The sequence below is a fragment of the Sorex fumeus genome, unplaced genomic scaffold (assembly GCF_029834395.1).
Source record: "Sorex fumeus unplaced genomic scaffold, SorFum_2.1 ptg000061l, whole genome shotgun sequence".
Lineage (NCBI taxonomy): Eukaryota > Metazoa > Chordata > Mammalia > Eulipotyphla > Soricidae > Sorex > Sorex fumeus.
The window spans coordinates 5,274,348-5,287,271 of record NW_026606118.1 but is presented as its reverse complement, the minus strand read 5'-3'; the positions used below and the strand labels follow the sequence as shown (position 1 = coordinate 5,287,271).

The 12,924-nt window shown below is 62.0% G+C and overlaps 2 protein-coding genes across 2 annotated transcripts in view; one reads left to right on the top strand and one right to left on the bottom strand.

The window, feature by feature from the left end:
* Window positions 1–1,074, top strand: part of SYTL3 (synaptotagmin like 3) — a 64,297-nt gene extending 63,223 nt beyond the window's left edge. Inside the window, exon 15 of the mRNA XM_056126148.1 lies at window positions 952–1,074. Coding sequence (XP_055982123.1) covers window positions 952–1,061 — 110 coding nt within the window. The 3' untranslated portion in view covers window positions 1,062–1,074. The remainder of the gene's footprint in view (window positions 1–951) is intronic.
* Window positions 1,075–1,464: 390 nt separating this feature from the next.
* The window catches only part of EZR (ezrin), a 32,638-nt gene continuing 21,178 nt past the window's right edge, over window positions 1,465–12,924 (bottom strand). The window contains exons 3-13 of the mRNA XM_056125929.1: window positions 12,760–12,855; window positions 11,538–11,812; window positions 11,175–11,258; window positions 10,602–10,748; window positions 7,850–7,946; window positions 6,034–6,197; window positions 5,439–5,569; window positions 4,510–4,670; window positions 4,293–4,385; window positions 2,868–3,119; window positions 1,465–2,495 (exon numbers count right to left, since the gene is read on the bottom strand). Of these exons, the coding sequence (XP_055981904.1) occupies window positions 2,331–2,495; window positions 2,868–3,119; window positions 4,293–4,385; window positions 4,510–4,670; window positions 5,439–5,569; window positions 6,034–6,197; window positions 7,850–7,946; window positions 10,602–10,748; window positions 11,175–11,258; window positions 11,538–11,812; window positions 12,760–12,855 (1,665 nt within the window). The 3' untranslated portion in view covers window positions 1,465–2,330. The remainder of the gene's footprint in view (window positions 2,496–2,867; window positions 3,120–4,292; window positions 4,386–4,509; window positions 4,671–5,438; window positions 5,570–6,033; window positions 6,198–7,849; window positions 7,947–10,601; window positions 10,749–11,174; window positions 11,259–11,537; window positions 11,813–12,759; window positions 12,856–12,924) is intronic.

Below are 12,924 nucleotides of genomic sequence, written 5' to 3'. Positions count from 1 at the left end.
ACACGGCAGCTGGTTGGTCGTGCCCCTGAGCAGCTCAACAATCTAAACCAGGCTGGAGTCAGCCGGAGAGCAGGGGCGGATCAGCACGGCCAGGTCCCCTCTGTCCCTGCAGGACTATTGCCTTAAAGGAAAACACGGACTTAACCCACTTGCGGGAGAGGCTGCACTGGGCGGACAGGGTCATCTCTGGGCACGGTCGTGCCCCCGCCCTGCCTGCTGGTCCTCAGCAGAGCTGCCCCAACGCTGTGATTCCTCCCCCACACCTGCCAGGACCCCCGAAGGCCTGCAGAAGACACCTCCTCGGTGCTGGGTTTCGGGTGCTCTCCTATCCGGAAGCCCCTCCTGTGGACACACCTGTCTCCCCCAGTCTGAGCCCCTCCCCCAAAACAAGGCTGAGCATAGACAGTCAGCATCATGTCCAGAAGGACCAACTGCCCAGATGCTGTGTCCTCGTTTTGAAATTAGGAGGATGCCAGTTTGGGGGGCCCCAGTGGTGGGGGCCGATACGGGTACCTGTTCTCGGGGGTGTCACCCTGTGCCTGTTCCGGGGGTCTCCCCCCACCCCTGCCTGTCCTGGGGTCTCTCCTCACCCCCAGGGGTCACCTTGTACCTGTTCCAGGGGTCTCCCAGCACCCCTGCCTGTCCTGGGGTCTCTCCTCACCCCTGGGGGTCACCTTGTACCTGTCCCAGGGGTTTCTTCCCACCCCTGCCTATCCTGGGGGTCTCTATCCACCCCATTCCTGTCCTGGGGGGTCTCACCTCACCCCTGGGGGTTACCACGTACCTGTCCTGGGGGTCTCACCTCACCCTGTACCTGTCATGGTACCTCTCCCCACCCCGTGCCTGTCCTGAGGGAGCCTGACTTTTCTTGATCTTCCTTTTTTAAGACGCAGAGTAAAGGGGTGACCCAAGGGCACCCCCCCTGCTGACTGACCTCTCTTGTCACCGTAGAGGGGGACGCTGCGGGCAGCACGGATGCCGGCTCCCAGCCCAACCTTCAGTGGCACAAAGTTCTTTCCAACCCGAACCTGTGGACCGACATGACCCTCAGCCTGCACTGAAGCGGCAGCGGGGCTGGAAACCCAGGCCAGGAGGGTGCGGGGCACCCCCTGCCCGTGGCAGCCCTGCCTGCACTCTGGCTCCCCCACTCTGCCTCAGGACGGAAGCTGTTCTGGGGGTGCAGCCGCGGGGCAGATCACTGCAGCCGAGAGATACAGCACACATGGTTCCCATAAAGGTTCAGCAGCTCTCGTCTCGCGCGGGGCAGCGCCTCCCGCCCCCCGGCTCCCTGCCAGCTGCCACAGTGGGATTTGAGTGGCCCCCCACCCTGGGCCTGCAAGGGAGACCCGGGCCCCCGCTTGGGGCAGCGTGACCGTGGCTGCTGTTCCACTCGGCCCCGGATCCATTTCCGCGGATGGACCCAGCGTGCCCTCCACATGCCCACAACACTGCACGGACAACGTGTCCATATTCATGAGTTTTATTATTCTGTAAAAGGTAACAAAATATACAGAACAAAATTTTCCCTTTATAAGGCCAATGTTACAAACACATTTTATCTCTCCCGTATAAATACTCCTCTCAATAGATGATCGCTGATTAGGCATCGCTCGCAGCATGAAAGACAAACCAATCCGATCTCTGGGGAGCGGGTGCGGCCAACATGGACCGGGCAGGGTCCCGGTAGGGCATGGGAACAGTGCGTATATGGGTCTAAGAGTGCTTCCGTCCGTCTTCACACTAAATCTCACCCCTCTCCGCCAAAAGAGGTGGATGCTTCCAAGGAATCAATATGAATTAATCTGAACGCATGGTAGACAGCATGAGAAATATGGCACAGAGGACAGGCCACGATGTGGTGATCTTTAATCATCCGAAGCCACCACAGGTGCCAACGTCAAGTCTGACGCGAACTCAGTAGACTTTCTTTCTGGTAGGCCTCTTTCTTTTCTGCTAGGTCCCATTCTTTTCTGGTAGATCCCATTCTTTTCTGGTAGATCCCATTCTTTTCTGGTAGGTCCCTTTGTTTTCTGGTAGATCTCTCTTGTCCGCTAGGTTTCTTTCTTTCTGGTCAGTCAGGATTCAGTTGATCAGGTTCCAAACGCAAAACAGGAAGTGATTCAGTAATAACAATAACAATAATAATAATAATAATAATCAGGCCTGTTTGGCACTCGATACAATTGGGAAAGATAAACCAGGGAGCCTTCAGCGGTCCCCGGCCCCAGAATATTCCCCCTGAAATAACTACTTCTTAAAGGAACTGGAAGGTGAGCGGGGGGTCTAGATCGGGGAACTACGCAGCCGGGCTCCAGTCTGCGCCCACGGCCTCACATGGCCTCGAACTCATCGATGCGCTGCTTGGTGTTGCCCTGCCGGATCTGCCGCAGCGTCTTGTACTTGTCCCGGCCTTGCCGCATGTTCTCGGTGTGGATGATGTCGTTGTGGGTCTTCATGTTCTCGTTTCTGGCCTGGGACAGCTCGCTGCTCAGGGTCTGCCAAGAGGAGCACCAGCAGTGAGGACGGTGGGCAGAGCGCCCGACACACGCGCGCGCACATGCACGCACACACGTCGCACACGTGCGCGCACCCACTCAACCACAGGCATATACTCATGCCGCACATATGCCACGCACCGTGACACACATGCAGCCACTCATGCACCCACTCACGCGACACACACGTGGACACACACGCATACACACGCACACATATGCACCCACTCACCCAACCTGCCACATACACGCACCCACTCCTATGCATGCACTCACGGACCCAGTATCCCACACACATGCAACCACTCACGCACTCACACACCCACTTGTACCGCGCACATGCACGCACACACCCCTGCGCCCGGGCCTGACCTTCAGCTGCCGCTGCACGCGCTCGTTCTTCTCGGCCTCGGTGACCCGCTTCTCCTCGTTGCGGTGGTCCAGGATGCCCTCGCTGGACAGCTCGGCGCTGTAGCCCGTGTACTCCGCGTCGTCCTCCTGCGGGTTCTCCTGCACGTGGAAGTTGACGGGCTCGTAGGAGGCGGGTGGAGGCGGCGGCGGCGCGGTCATCACCAGGTGCAGCTCCTCCTTGGTCTTCACCAGGTCATCCTGAGCCTCCTTGGCCTTGGGGAGCACAGGAGGCGGTTGAGCACAGCTCCCCGTGGCCCCGGAGCCCAGCCCGCTCTCCTGGCCTTGCTCATCAGCTGGTGGGGACCCGAGGTTGGCCGCTAGTGACCCTGCGCAATCTTGGGAGTTGTTTCTAGCCGGTGCTCTGGGCCGTTTTGCACACAACATGGCAGCAGTTAGTGTGTGTGTGTGTGTGTGTGTGTGTGTGTGCATGTGTGTGTGTGTGTGTGTGCATGTGTGTGTGCATGTGTGTATGCTTATGTATGTTATGTGTGTGTGCATGTGTGTGTGTGCATGTGTGTATGCTTATGTATGTTATGTGTGTGTGTGTGTGTATGCATGGGTGTGCACACTAAACCCTAGCGAGCTTTGACCCTCTCTGCCCTCTTTATCTGTGCTCAGGGTGGGTCTGTGAAAGGCCCCAGCCCCTGGGAGAGTGGGCAAGGCTGTCCCTGTGCCTGCCCTGTCCTCTCTGGCCCCGCTGCCTGGGAGCACGGCACCCACATGGGCCTGGACCCCCAATCCTCCCAGCAACTCTCTGGCTTGCCCCCCGCTGCCCACCCAGACTGGGGCTGGGCTCAGTCTGCACCTGTGTCCCCAGCCCAGAAGCTCCCACAGGCCACCTGGGGGTGGGTGGGCAAAGGCCCGGCCGGGAGGCCCTGGAAGGGTCAGGCGGGGGACGGGGGGCGGGGAGCAGGAGGTAGGAAGGCGCTCGGGGAGCAAATCTGAACTGGGCAGCGGCTCTCACTGGAATGGCCACTGCTGACACAGCCTGTTGGGTGCTGGGCCAGGGAGCAGAGCCACACCCGGTCACAAGGCATACCACCCGGTGCGGGGGCCCACCAGTCCCCTCCCTGGACACAAGGGCTCAGTCCACACGCTGCCCCGGGGGCCTGCACTGCACATAGTCAGGGTTAAGGTTCCTGCCGGGGCTGCCCAGCGGGGAAGGACAGTCCAGGGGGTCGCCCAGAGTGGGTGGAAGGGAACAGGGCGCTCTTTGTCCCCTGCTAATCCGACCGCACTCACTGGTGCCCGGGGCAAGCCCATTCCTCCGGGGATTTCTGCCCGGGGGAACAACCGGCCTTGGCAGGATTGCACAAGGGCCAAGCTGCCAGGCGGGCTGCCCCACCACCAGGCTCCCCACCCCCCACCCCGGGAGCTGCCACTTACCCGGTGCTGCCATTCCTCCACCTCATCCTCCTTGCGCCTCCGTGCCTCCTCCAGGAGCGCGATCTTGGCGGTGTACTCGGCCAGCTCGGCAGCCTGTACATGAGAGAGCCAGCCCCTTACTGCCGGGACACCCCCCTACGGCCTGCCTGGGAAGCCCCCCCCACCTCCGGGGATCCCGACCCCCTCCCACGGGCCACCGACACCCGCAGGCTCCCACCAGCTGCTCCTGGCTCTTGATCTGGTCCACCGTCTGCCGCTCCAGCTCCTCCTTGGCACGCAGGGCTTCCATGCGGTCAGCCTCCAGGCGCTCGGCCTCCTCCTGGGCACGTCGCCGCTCCTCCTCCAGCTTCATGGCCCGCTCGATCTGGTCCGAGAGCTCTGCGAGGGAAACCGGGCTGAGCCACAGCTCCCTGGGTGCCAGCAGGTGCCGGTGCCACCCCACACGCGGGGCTTTAAGGGCGCTGCTGGAGTACCGAGTCCCGTCCCACCCCCGGAGTGGGGAGCTTCTGATTCTGCAGAAACCACGTCCACATTCTGAGCTCGCCCGGGGAAGTGGCCTGTGCATGCCCTGGTCTCCTGAGACTGGGCGTGGTTCCCAGGACATCCCCCCTCCAATCCCCCTCTCCAGGGACACGGTGATGAGAGCCCGGCCAAGGCTGCCGTCCCCTGGCCCAGCATGCTCTACAGACCCCAAAATTTCCACGCAAGGTGGTTTTACTTACTGGGGCCATCACCACCCCATCATCCCTCGAGTTCAGTTTATAAGGCATGGCTGGGGGGAAGGGGATTATGCAGCACAGCCCTGCTCCGGGGGGCTGGGGGGAGCCTAGACACACCCCCATGGAAAGCAGGGATGGGGAGGAGAGGGGGAAGGATATCACTGCTGAGCTCAGGACCCAGAAGGCCAAGGGCACTTCCGGTTCGAGCCACCTCCCGCTCTTTGTCCCACTGGGTGCCAGGAGATGCCCTGGGCTGTAGGCACACACGCAGTGCCGGCGTGCATGCGTGGACCCAGCGCTCAGGATCGTGGGCTTCCCCCCCCCCCAGTGCGCATGCGCGGACCCAGCGCTCAGGGACGCAGCCGAGCCTCTCGCACCAGTGCGCATGCGCGGGCCCAGCTCTGGGGGACGTGGCCGCTGAACTCACCTTTCTCAGCTTTCTTGGTTTTCTGCTCGTAGTCCTGGAGCCGCAGCATCAGCTCCTCCTTCTCCCGCAGCATCTGCTCCTTCTCCTTCTCCACAATCTCGCGCCTCTTCTTCTCAGTCTCCAGCATCTGCCTGTGGTCACAGCGGGGTCCTCACTGCCGAGGAGTCCCCCCAGACCCCCTGCCGGCCCCCGCTGACCCTCAGACTCCCGCTGTGAGGTCCAGATCCAAACACGAGGGCAGAGTCCGGCTCGGTGCTTGCCCACACACTCCTCTGCCCGTCAGCCTTTCCCGGGTTCCCGGGAGCATGGGATCGCGCCCCTCACCGCTTGGTCCCCCGAGCAACGCCCCAAAGCAGCATGCCCTCCAAAGAGACCCCAGAACGCTCCATCCGGGCAGCTCCACACTAGGACTGCGTGCTCGGGAGCACTGTGAACCCTGACACCGTCCAGGAGAACATCACAAGTGTGTCCCACCTCTGGGGGCCTGGACCAAGGGCCTGTCAGCACCAACCAGTGCCCGGCGCCCGATCTCTGCCCAGGCAGGGGCAGCTCTGGGGCCCGTCCCTGGCGCGTCCCGGGCCAACCCCCGGCTTACCGCTCCAGCTGCTTCTGGTGCTTCTCCTCGCGGGCCTGGGCCTTCATCTGCTGCACCTCGATGGTGTCGGGCTTCCGGCGGCGCATGTACAGCTCGTGGTTGCCCATGCACAGCTGCAGGATGCGCTTGTTGATGCGCAGGCGGGGGGCGTAGAAGACAAAGTCCTACGGGCAGAGCAGGCCACGCTGAGGCAGGGCCCGGGGGCCCGTCCAGCAAAGGGTCCCCGACCCCGGAGGCAGAGGGTACCAGAGGACACCTGCAACTGGCCCCCGGGTGAGGGCGTAGGTCCCCGGGGTGAGGGTGGAGGTCCCCCGAGCCACGGGAGGTTCAGGCTCCTCATGGACGGCCACGGGCCTCCCCCAAGACCTGTGACCCCTGCTCTCCTCTGGGCGCTGACCCAGCCTGGGGAACTGGCCGGACCGGCCTCTCAGCTCCAGGACTCGGTGCCAAGGCTGCAGCCCAGCACCCTGGAAGGCTACCCCAAGCCCTCACTCGCCTGCCTTTCCCTCCCCCACACCGGAAGCGCCCGGGGCCTGCCCCTACCAGCCCGGCTCCGGGCCTTGCTCCCCAGGTGCTCCTCCAGGCCAGTGCTCAGTGTGCTGGGAGCCAAGCACAGCACCGTGGGTCCCACTCCACATGCCACCTTGGGCCACGTAGGTCACACACGTCACAATCCCACACACCAAGTCATGCCACGGGGCGGGTGTCAGGGTGTTGCCCAGCCCCGGAGGGCGGGGGAGGAGCCAGCGGTTTGTGAGCTGCTGCCCAGGCTCCTTGGAAAGAGAAGGGCAGTGCTCGGGGTGCGAGGGCCAGCCACTGCCAGGCCGGGGGTAGGGACTGGTGATGAGAAGTATCACCTGTACCCGGGGGCCTGTGCAGAGGAATGTGGCTGGGAGAGGCCGACTTTCCCGTGCCCGCCTTTCTGTCCTTAAACAAGGAAAGAGGGGTGACAGCACAGTGGGTAGGGCGTTTGCCTTGCATGCGGCCCACCCGGGTTTGATTCCCAGCGTCCCAGATAGTCCCCTGAGCATGGCCAGGAGTAATTCCTGAGTGCATGAGCCAGGAGTAACCCCTGTGCATCGCTTTTTGGGTGTGACCCAAAAAAGCAAAAACAAAACAAACACAAAGTCAGACTGAGAGAATGGGGCTGTCACAGCCCACTGCACTGTTGCATGCACGTTGACGAGAGCAGGAGACACCAGCAGAGCAGACCACAGAACCAGCCAGTCCCTCATGGTGCAGTCTGTGCTCTGGGTGGGTGCTCTGAGTCCCTGCCCAGTAGTTCCTAAGGATGACGGCCCCGCTGATCTCTCTGTGGGGGACTGCTCCCCACCAGCACCCTGCCAGGGCGCACCAAGATCTGGGGGGAATGGAGGGGAGGTCCGCAAAGAAAAGTAGGACCGAGAGTGGAGAAGCCGGGGGGTCAGGGGGACAAGGAGAGGCCAGGCCAGCTCTGGGCAGCCTTGCCCGTCCACAGCCCAGGCCACGGACCCACAGCAGCCACCGACTCATGGGGACACAAGCCGCACACAAGCTCAGAAAACGCCAATTTCTGGGGCACGCGGACAGAGCTTGGGGCCGTTTCTATTTTTTCTTTGCAAGAACAAGGGTATACCAAAACACAGGTGACACAAGAAGGGCCCTGGCACCTTCCACAGCACAGGGTGGCCCCAGCCGGCAGTGGCCTCCCCCGCTAGCTTTGGGGTGCCCTCAGCCTGGTATTCTGAGCATGTCCCGGCTCACGGTCACAGACAGAGAAAGCCAACTGCGGTCTGGACACTTCCACGTTCACACCAGCCCCGGCCCGTGAACTCACCGGCGCCTTCTTGTCAATGGGCTTGATGACGAACTTCTTGTCGCTGAAGGAGATGTTCCTGATCTCACTCCAGGGGAAGCCGATCTTCGGGGTCAGCCTGGAACAAAGGAGCTGGTGAGCTCTGGGCCGGGGCTGCGGGTGTGCCAGTTGGGGCCCGGTCTGGGACGACACACTCCAGCCAGGGCCAGGCCAGGCGCCACGGGGCCTGGGACCCCCACACAGAGCAGGTGTGGGCGCGGGGTCTGAGGCCCCAGCAGGTCTCCGGGGCGGGCATGTGCCCCCTGCTCGCTGGGCTCTGCTAGCCACAAGCCTCGAGTAACGGGACGCTGTGAGCCGTGATCCAGGTGATGACTCAGCTGTGAAAGCAGTGACTCCCTTCGGACGGGACGGAAGACGGGGGCAGCCCCCACCTTGCTCGGGATGGGGGCTCCGTTCTTTCCGACCCTTCTGAAGAGTTTTCGAACAGAGACATCGGAAGGGCCGTCCTTGCTGGGTCACAGAGGCAGGGTGGGGTTGGGGGTGGAGCTGGGGTTCTGGGGCAGAACTCAGGGCCTCGCCTGTGCTGGAGACGGAACCACTTCTGGTCCCAGGCCACCGCTTTCTCTTTTTGGGGAGTGTGTGTGGGGGGGAAGGGGATAGGGCTTTTGAGCCACACCCGACAGTGCTCAGGGGTTCCTCCTGGCTCTGCACTCAGGGCTCACTCTTGGAGCTGCTAGGGGACCAGACGGGATGCCAGGGATGGAACCCGGGTCAGTCATGTGCGAAGCGACACCCTCCACACTACTCAGCCCCCAGCCAGGCTGTCATGCATGGCTCTCCTCCCGCAGGGCCCCGAGAACCTGTGTGTGTGTGTGTGTGTGTGTGTGTGTGTGTGTGTGTGTGTGTGTGTGTGTGTCTCAAGCGGACACCAATAACGTCTCCATTATGAGACTTGTTGTGACTGTTTTTGGCATGTTGAATACGCCACGGGGAGCTTGCCAGGCTCTGCCATGCGGGCGGGATACTCTCGGTAGCTTGCCGGGCTCCCTGAGAGGGGCGGAGGAATCGAACCTGGGTTGGCCACGTGCAAGACAAACGCTCTACCCGCTGTGCTATCGCTCCAGCCCCACAGTTTATTAAATAAGAAATAAAGTAGGGTCGGGGTAGCCCTAATACAGAGGGGCGGGTATTGCCTCGCACGTGGCTGACCGGGTTCAATCCCCCCAGGAGTGACCCTGAGAGCAGAGACAGGAGTGAGCTCTGAGCACCACACTGTAGCCCCAAATCCCAAACCCCAACGAAGTGTCTGGAAACATGTCCCAGAGACAGAGGCCCAGCACTGACAGCTTTGGGGGCGGGGAGGGGGCGTGAGGGCACTGAAGAAAGCCCAGAACATTCTGGGTGAGTAAGGATGAACGTGGGGAGGGGCCTGTCACCAGCTGAGCACACCATGAGGCCCCGCCTCCGGTTACCTGCTGGAGCTTGAAAAACCTGCCTGGACAGCCCCGGCCAATGGGGCGACAAGATCTGAACCGAGTTCAAAGGCTCGGGCGGTGTCCACGGGTTCCCACGGCCGCACCCGCACGGCAGCCCACCCTCTGGCTCGGCACAGCTCACCCTTGGCCAGGCCCACAGCTCACTCCAGTCTCCTGGGGTTCCCTCCTGGCAGCCACCAGACGGCCCTGGGTGGCAGGGGCACCGTGGGAAACTGAGGCCTAAGCAGGGGGTCTGGGGGTCTGGGGGTCTGGCACGGGCTGGATGGAGGGAACCAGACATGAGCTCACAGGCCGCAAAACAGGAGCAAGGACGCGTGGCCATGAGCAGGGGCGAGGGTGCATGGGCCGTGAGCAGGGGTGAGGGTGTGCGGGTCTCGAGCAGGGGTGAGGGCCTGTGGGCCTCAAGCAGGGGTGAGGGTATGTGGGCCCTGAATAGGAGTAAGGGCACCTGGGCTGTGAGCAGGGTTGGCAGGGGCGGGGGAGTGCAGGCCGTGCGCAGGGGTGAGGGCGTGCAGGCCTGGCTGGGCCTGACTGGGGACTGCCGCCTTTGGTCACCAGCCACAGGGTCTGCGGTTGGAGGTGTGGTCAGCACATAGACCAGGTGAGCCGGCCCCCAGGGACGTGTGCGCGCATCACTGAAGGGGGTCTGGGGCAGGGGCAGGCGCCAGGCCCTGTGCATCCACCCCCGGACCTGGGCCGCGGTGCCCACCCCCAGGGATGCAGGGCGCAGGTCAAAGGGCATGGCACCCCATGGCATCACTCTGCTGCTCAGGCCAAAACTGGGGACCCCCACCCTTGTCTTCCCAGGAGATGCTTCCTCCGACCCCATCTCAAATCTGGGGGGCTCTGGTGGTGGGCTGGAGGAGGGGCTGATGACCGACCGACCCCTGGGCTCAGAGAACCTGAGCCCCCTCCCTCCAGGGCGTGGCTGTGAGGCAGGGCGGGGCGGGTACACGAGAGAAGGGGGGCAGCGGGCAGCTCCTGTCCACGCTCTGCCTGTTCAGACAGCCAGGGAGGCCGCCGAGAGAACCATCCAGGCCCCGCGAGCACTCTGGGGTGGGTGGGCTGACGCCCAGGGCAGTTGGCTCCTGCGGCTTCCAAAATTTGTGGTGGGGATTAATTCCCCGGGGGTTTCACACATGACATCCATGTCCCCAGGGGAAAACCCACAAAGCTTTGCGGGCTGGCATCAGCTGGCAGAGTGGGGAGTGGCCCACGGGCACGAGTGTCACTCGGCGACCCCAGCCCACACCCACCTCGGGAGGGAGGGGACTCACTTGTCATCTTTCTCGTAGATGTTCAGCCCCAGGGCGTCCACGCCCAGCCACAGGTCCGTGCCTTTCTTGTTCTTGATCTCGAAATAGTTGATTCCGTACATCTCCAGGTCCTGGGCGATCTTCAGATACTCCAGCATGGCGCTGTCTCTGTGCGGGAAGAAAGCGGGCAGCGGTGTGAGGGCCGTGGAGACCACCCAGGAGAGCCCCAGGCCAGAGTCCGGTCACCCGCATTGCTGGGCACCTGGTCCCTCCCTCTCCCTCGACATCCAGCATCTGGACTCCAGCTGTTTCTCTTGGGGAAAGTGGGGGGCAGGAACCCCTGTGCATAAAGCGGGGGGCACCCACATTCCCCAAAGTGCAACCACGTTTTGTTTGTTTGCTTTGGGGCCGTTCCTGGCTCCAAGCTCACTCCTGGAGAAGCTCAGGGGATCCCACAGGGCGCACCCGGCCGGCCACGTCAGGCGGAGACCAGGCCTCCACGTCATGGAGAGCAAGCTCTGACGCGAGCCTGTCACATCCTCCGGACCACAGGGAGGACAAAGGGAGCACTTCCAGAGCGGAGTCCACACTCACTTGAGCATCCCGCGGTGCTCGGCGTGCCACACCTGGATGCGGTCCTCCCACTGTTCCCTGGTGAGCTTGTGCTGGTCCATGACTCTGCAAGAGACAGGGGTGGGGGAGGATAGGGTCAATCCACAGCAGGGGCAGTGATGTGTCCCGGTGTCCCACCATGTCGTATCAAACAATCCTTGGTCCCACTCCCCCGTGGTGACAGACTCAGAACCAAGACAGACAAGGCCGGCTCTTTGAGGACCAGCTCTCTGATCCCTCACAAGTCTTTGCTGAGACCACCAGTGGCCGACCACAGGGTGGGCATGCCCGGATCAGGGTCACCCGGAACTTGAACTGGGTTGTGTGTACTGCCCCCCGACCTACCTCTGCGGGATGAGCCGCTCGGAGTTGAGGTAGCCGGCCTTGTGTGTGTCCTTGCTGTAGTCTCCGAACTTGGCCTGGACGGCGTAGGAGCCCAGCAGCACGGCCGTCTCGGGCGGGCAGTAGATCTCGTCGCTGAGGATGCCCTCCTTCACTTGCAGGAAGAAGAGCTTCTGCGTGATGTCCTGGATGAGCTCCTCCGACACGTCCTCGGGGTAGAACTTGGCACGGAACTTGAACTGGAGTGGGTTCTCCTTTTTCATCTCCTGGGCAGACACCTGGGGGACGAGCCAGGCTCTCAGCACCCGGCCCCAGCCAGGTGTGGCCCCACCCGCCAGAGCACCCCTCGGGGCTGGGCCCAGGATTCTACACTGGAGGTCGGCTTCCTGGCATCAAGGACGCAAAGGCCTCGCCTGGCCCGTTCCACGGCCATGCTCTGAGCGGGCAGTCACCGGCCCCGATTACTAGCCCAGGTTTTCTAGGGATGGTGCGACCACCTTTTTCAGTGGTAAGAAACTGACTTTTGGGGGCTGGAGCAATAGCACAGCAGGTAGGGCATTTGCTTGCACGCAGCCGAACCCGGGTTCGATTCTCAGCATCCCATATGGTCCCCTGAGCACTGCCAGGAGTAATTCCTGAGTGCATGAACCAGGAGTAACCCCTGTGCATTGCCGGGTGTGACCCAAAAAGAAAAAAAAACTGACTTTGGGAACAATCTGCCCGTGTGGCTGGCACCTGCCCACACAGGCCTTCTGCCCTGTGCCACAAAACCGGCTTTTTACGATTCACCCCCTGCACCCCAACTAGCTGCCCTCCTGCCCTGTCAGGGACCCAAGGACAGGGGTGGGGAGGAAACAGTCAGATGCCACTTCCCTTCGTTACTGTTAGTGGCATTAGCCTGGCTTTCAAATTGGGAGATAATCTAGCGCAGGCTCCAACAAAGCCCCAATAGGCTTACAAAACAGTGCATGATTCACAGGTTAGAAGATTAACAGTCTCCCAGGCGGGGTGAGGAAGCCCAGAACTTTGCAAAGCAAAGCCCCGGGGAGCCCCCCACTTGGCAAGGATCGAGTTTCCAATCTCCACCCTAGCTGATGGGAAACCCACGACCTTTTAGTCTGCAGAAACTTTTACACAAATAAAAAGGAACAAAACGGAGGGAGGCCAGGCACTCCAGTTGCAGTGTCTGCGTCCCAGAGCTTGCGGGCACTTAACCCCGACGTACCTTTTTATCAAGCTTCAGCCAGGTGGGAAAGCCTTTGTTATCCACATAGTGGAGGCCGAAGTACCACACTTCACGGAGGCCGATGGTCTTCACCACCTACGGGAGACAGCGTGTGTTATGTGTGTCAGTGCACGCGTGCGCGCCATCAGCACATACACACACACT